Source organism: Clytia hemisphaerica, unplaced genomic scaffold, assembly GCF_902728285.1.
Source record: "Clytia hemisphaerica strain Z4C2 unplaced genomic scaffold, Clytia hemisphaerica genome assembly, whole genome shotgun sequence".
NCBI classification, from domain to species: Eukaryota; Metazoa; Cnidaria; class Hydrozoa; order Leptothecata; family Clytiidae; genus Clytia; species Clytia hemisphaerica.
The window spans coordinates 1,163,784-1,169,374 of NW_027104489.1; the positions used below are offsets into that span (position 1 = coordinate 1,163,784).

General features: G+C 36.8%; 2 protein-coding genes across 2 annotated transcripts; both read right to left on the minus strand.

Moving 5' to 3' along the window:
* Positions 1 to 245: 245 nt before the first annotated feature.
* Positions 246 to 1,739, minus strand: LOC136821575 (uncharacterized). Its single transcript, XM_067077800.1, has one exon. The coding sequence runs from the start codon at positions 1,737 to 1,739 to the stop codon at positions 246 to 248; it is 1,494 nt and encodes a 497-aa protein (XP_066933901.1).
* Positions 1,740 to 3,510: 1,771 nt separating this feature from the next.
* LOC136821576 (uncharacterized) lies at positions 3,511 to 4,071 on the minus strand. The gene has a single exon (XM_067077802.1). It carries the CDS (start codon positions 4,069 to 4,071, stop codon positions 3,511 to 3,513), a length of 561 nt encoding a protein of 186 aa, XP_066933903.1.
* Between the last annotated feature and the right edge of the window lie 1,520 nt (positions 4,072 to 5,591).

Here is a 5,591-nt window from a genome sequence, read left to right on the forward strand (position 1 = left end):
ACTTGACAATATATTTCGATACTTTTGTATCATCATCAGGTCTAAAAAATAAATAAAAGATAAAAGTTAAAAACAGTAAAACTGCTTGCTAAAAAACTTCAGTATTTACACGTCAAATACTCTCTATATCAACTCAACTCAAAGAATGAGCTCAAATTTTCAAACGCCAGTTGTAAGAATTCAAAACTGGCATGTGATAATTGATCAATCATCCCATGATAATTGATCATTTATCCCATGACAATTCAAATTCTCAAGACAAGCGTTCTACTTTTGAACTCATCCTTTGTGTTTAAAGAAGGCTTAATGGCTTGAATGCATAAGGCCTCAAGGGCCATAAGATGAAATTCCGATTTAGCTGATTGTGCAATTATTTTGACATCATCCATTTTAAGTTCAACATTACAGCTACGAAAATGGCTTCCAACTGGTGTATTAGCATTCCTGTGCTCTCGAATACGGGATAGTAGATGTCTGGCTGTTTGCCCAACATAACACGACTGACAGCGTGAACAATTTATCTGATAAACTACCCAACTTTTGTATTCTTTTTCAACAGGTGTTTTCAATGATGGTAACAACGTTTTAAGTTTTCGTATCGTTAAAATAACTTTCACTGGAGCACCGACCCCTTTTAATGAATGTTGAAACTGCTCGGTAATTTTACCTCGATATCGAAGAAAAAACTTTTTCATTTCTGGTTCCTCATCCTTTTGTTCTTCTGTTTGCGGAGGTTTTGTGATCTTTTCAATGGTCTTTTTCATAAGTGGTTCGTAAAATGAAGGAGGATATTGATTCTTTCGTAATATGGATTTTGCTTTTTCGATGCTTGATTTGAAATTTTCAGGTGTACTGCAAGCACGATGAATTCGATATACCATCCCGGTGACATTGGACTTCTTGTACTTGATCGGTGCCAGTGCATGGAAGTTCATTGTTAAACCAGTATCAGTATTTTTCGTGTACCATGTCGATGTTAATTCATTTCCAGAATGTATGATCCTCATGTCTAAAAATGGAATACTACCTTTATCCTCGCGTTCGCAAGTGAATTTTAGATTTGGATGGAATTCATTTATTTCATTTAGTTTGTTTTCGATCTGGTTTGTTTTGATATTACGTAATATATCATCCATATACCTTCCAAAGATTTGCGCTTCTCCTTTGATTTTTCCATCAAATTGACTGAGCCAACCATTTGCCAAATAAGGAGCTGGGGGACTACCCATCGCTAGCCCGTCAGTTTGTCGGTAGTATCCTCGAGGTGTTAGCATTAAGACATTTAGACTGCATAGTTTGGTTAATTCAACAAAAGTATCTTTTGAAACTGGAGGATGTGGGTATCTATCTCCATATAACAGTTCAGCACAATGGGTTATGGCTTCATCAACAGGGACGTTCGTATAGAGCGAGACTACATCAAAACTTATCATCTCTTCATCATTTTCCAAAGTGATTTCTTTCAGTGATTGACTTAAAGATTGTGATGATGTATTAATCTGACACTCTTCCACAACTGAGAGCCAATCTGCCACCTTTTTGGCAATTTTATAATATGCTGATCCTGGCATTGAAAGGACTGGCCTCAGCGGTATCAACGGTTTGTGAATCTTTGCTAGACCATAAAGTCTTGGTGGTTGACTCCCTATCGGTTTAATATCATCAAATAACTTTTCATTAATTTTATTTTCACTTAATAAAGATTTCAGTTTCTCAGCAATCACCTCCTCTTCTTTCATGGTAGGATTTTTCTCATTTTTTCTTTTTGGTAATACTTTATTAAATTGAGGTAGCTTTAAGATTTCAGTTTCTCAACAATCACCTCCTCTTCTTTCATGGTAGGATCTTTTTTTGTCCACTAGCCGTTGAAAAACTGAGCTTTAAAGATTTAAAACCCTTGAATTGGCGATAGTTTACTCCAAGAAAAACTGAACTAGTGCACCACTACGCTCATGAGATTGAGCATTCGTACTAAGAATAGAAAAATCTTAAGCTTGCTCTAAAAGACGTCGGTGTCGGTGTTTTCCGGAAATTGTGTCGGTATTGCGGTGATTTAAGAAAAATCTGTCGGTATTTCGGTGTTGGCAACCCTCGTACGCCCCCCACCTAAAGCTTTATGAAAACTACAAGATATGACAGATGTTGAAAAAGGTTTACAAAGAAAAAATCACTAGAAGGTTTCTTTGGTTTGAAAGTCTCTAAAGCAAAGAAAATGTTCAAGAAAGTATGAATCAACACGAATCAATTTGTTGTTTAAGGAGCGCGAAATCAGAAAATATATCTTTTTTATCAGAAGTGAAATATCAACGATGTAACTTCATTTTTTTTTTATTTTACTTGACAATATATTTCGATACTTTTGTATCATCATCAGGTCTAAAAAATAAATAAAGATAAAAGTTAAAAACAGTAAAACTGCTTGCTAAAAAACTTCAGTATTTACACGTCAAATACTCTCTATATCAACTCAACTCAAAGAATGAGCTCAAATTTTCAAACGCCAGTTGTAAGAATTCAAAACTGGCATGTGATAATTGATCAATCATCCCATGATAATTGATCATTTATCCCATGACAATTCAAATTCTCAAGACAAGCGTTCTACTTTTGAACTCATCCTTTGTGTTTAAAGAAGGCTTAATGGCTTGAATGCATAAGGCCTCAAGGGCCATAAGATGAAATTCCGATTTAGCTGATTGTGCAATTATTTTGACATCATCCATTTTAAGTTCAACATTACAGCTACGAAAATGGCTTCCAACTGGTGTATTAGCATTCCTGTGCTCTCGAATACGGGATAGTAGATGTCTGGCTGTTTGCCCAACATAACACGACTGACAGCGTGAACAATTTATCTGATAAACTACCCAACTTTTGTATTCTTTTTCAACAGGTGTTTTCAATGATGGTAACAACGTTTTAAGTTTTCGTATCGTTAAAATAACTTTCACTGGAGCACCGACCCCTTTTAATGAATGTTGAAACTGCTCGGTAATTTTACCTCGATATCGAAGAAAAAACTTTTTCATTTCTGGTTCCTCATCCTTTTGTTCTTCTGTTTGCGGAGGTTTTGTGATCTTTTCAATGGTCTTTTTCATAAGTGGTTCGTAAAATGAAGGAGGATATTGATTCTTTCGTAATGTGGATTTTGCTTTTTCGATGCTTGATTTGAAATTTTCAGGTGTACTGCAAGCACGATGAATTCGATATACCATCCCGGTGACATTGGACTTCTTGTACTTGATCGGTGCCAGTGCATGGAAGTTCATTGTTAAACCAGTATCAGTATTTTTCGTGTACCATGTCGATGTTAATTCATTTCCAGAACGTATGATCCTCATGTCTAAAAATGGAATACTACCTTTATCCTCGCGTTCGCAAGTGAATTTTAGATTTGGATGGAATTCATTTATTTCATTTAGTTTGTTTTCGATCTGGTTTGTTTTGATATTACGTAATATATCATCCATATACCTTCCAAAGATTTGCGCTTCTCCTTTGATTTTTCCATCAAATTGACTGAGCCAACCATTTGCCAAATAAGGAGTGGGGACTACCCATCGCTAGCCCGTCAGTTTGTCGGTAGTATCCTCGAGGTGTTAGCATTAAGACATTTAGACTGCATAGTTTGGTTAATTCAACAAAAGTATCTTTTGAAACTGGAGGATGTGGGTATCTATCTCCATATAACAGTTCAGCACAATGGGTTATGGCTTCATCAACAGGGACGTTCGTATAGAGCGAGACTACATCAAAACTTATCATCTCTTCATCATTTTCCAAAGTGATTTCTTTCAGTGATTGACTTAAAGATTGTGATGATGTATTAATCTGACACTCTTCCACAACTGAGAGCCAATCTGCCACCTTTTTGGCAATTTTATAATATGCTGATCCTGGCATTGAAAGGACTGGCCTCAGCGGTATCAACGGTTTGTGAATCTTTGCTAGACCATAAAGTCTTGGTGGTTGACTCCCTATCGGTTTAATATCATCAAATAACTTTTCATTAATTTTATTTTCACTTAATAAAGATTTCAGTTTCTCAGCAATCACCTCCTCTTCTTTCATGGTAGGATTTTTCTCATTTTTTCTTTTTGGTAATACTTTATTAAATTGAGGTAGCTTTAAGATTTCAGTTTCTCAACAATCACCTCCTCTTCTTTCATGGTAGGATCTTTTTTAGCCAGTACCCGACTTTAGCAAGTTTTTCCCTGTCCAGACGGCAAAAAGTGTGGTACTGGTATTAAGCGCCGGTTCTCTAAAAAAGGACAGACAGACACACGGAAGGACGGACAGAGTTGCAAATGAAAAGCCCTATCGCTAGCGCTGGGCCAAAAATTAAAAATTTTGTCGAACAATAACAGCATTCAAAGGGCGATAAAAAGCAAGAGAAGAAATTAGTCCATCTCTTTTTTCATATAAAAACATTCAAGTGGTCGATACTGTTAAAAACTATTGATCCGATTTTCTAGGAAAGACCTTTTGCTTAAAGCTATCTGTTTCCCCGCTCCAGCTGATGACGTCATCAGAGAGAGAAACAGATCAATATTTCTAGGAGATGACATAATAAATTGGGAAACAGATATCTGCTTCCAAAAAAGATACACCCCTGTGTCACAGACCCCAGCACCACTGGTAAATTAAGCAAAAATTTCGTCCCGGTCGGAAAATATCCTTGAATTTCAGCCCCACTCGAAATTCCATGTTTAAAAATTGCACTCCAAAACCATCCCCACTAGGTCTTTTAACCTCGAAACAATAGAATTTCTATCCCCATTAGGATTTCAATATGAATTTTTATCCCCCCTGAGGAAAAAAGTTCCACCGCGGCTGTGAGACAGGGGTGTAAAGATGATATTGCATTGGAAATAGATTGAACTTTCTGCGGAAAACAGATATCAATCACAAAAAGCAAGAGAAACAGATGAAAATTTCCAAGAGAAAACCCCCGGGGGGGTACTAGGGCAAGATGGGTTATGGGGATGCTCCGCTGGTCAGGGTACCTTTTTTAACATCCACGAGTCCCAGGTAGGGTCGCAAAAACACCAAAATAGAAAAATCAGTCCCTCGTAGGGTGCCTATTTTTGGAAAATTAGGGGAAAAAGTAGAAATTTTGAGAAAACTTTGGAATTTTAGTCCCATTCAGGCTCACTTTTTTTGCAAATTTCGAGTCCCACGTAGGGTCCATTTTTCGAACCTCAGCGGAGCACCCCCGTCGGTCGACAAGGGTAGTACCCCCCCCCCCCCGGAGAAAAACATATCCTATTCCTTATAAGCTTGGGAGAAAATATCAAAATTTTAATTCTGATAACAGATTAAATTTTCTAGGGAAGATACTTTGAGATTAAAAGTTTAGGTTTTGAGGAGAAACAGATCTTCATTCCTAGGAATAAGATTTTTGAAACTTTTGGCCAACAGATCAAATTTTCCAGGAAGGCTATGTCTGCCTGGGAATCAGATGTTTAAAAAAATGACCTCGCTGGATGCTTTCGAGGGTTAGAGTCAAACTTTGAAGATATCTTTTTATTCATTTGATCGTTTTTTTAAACCAGCTTCAACACCCAAAGGACTTTTAGTGCGTTCAGTTT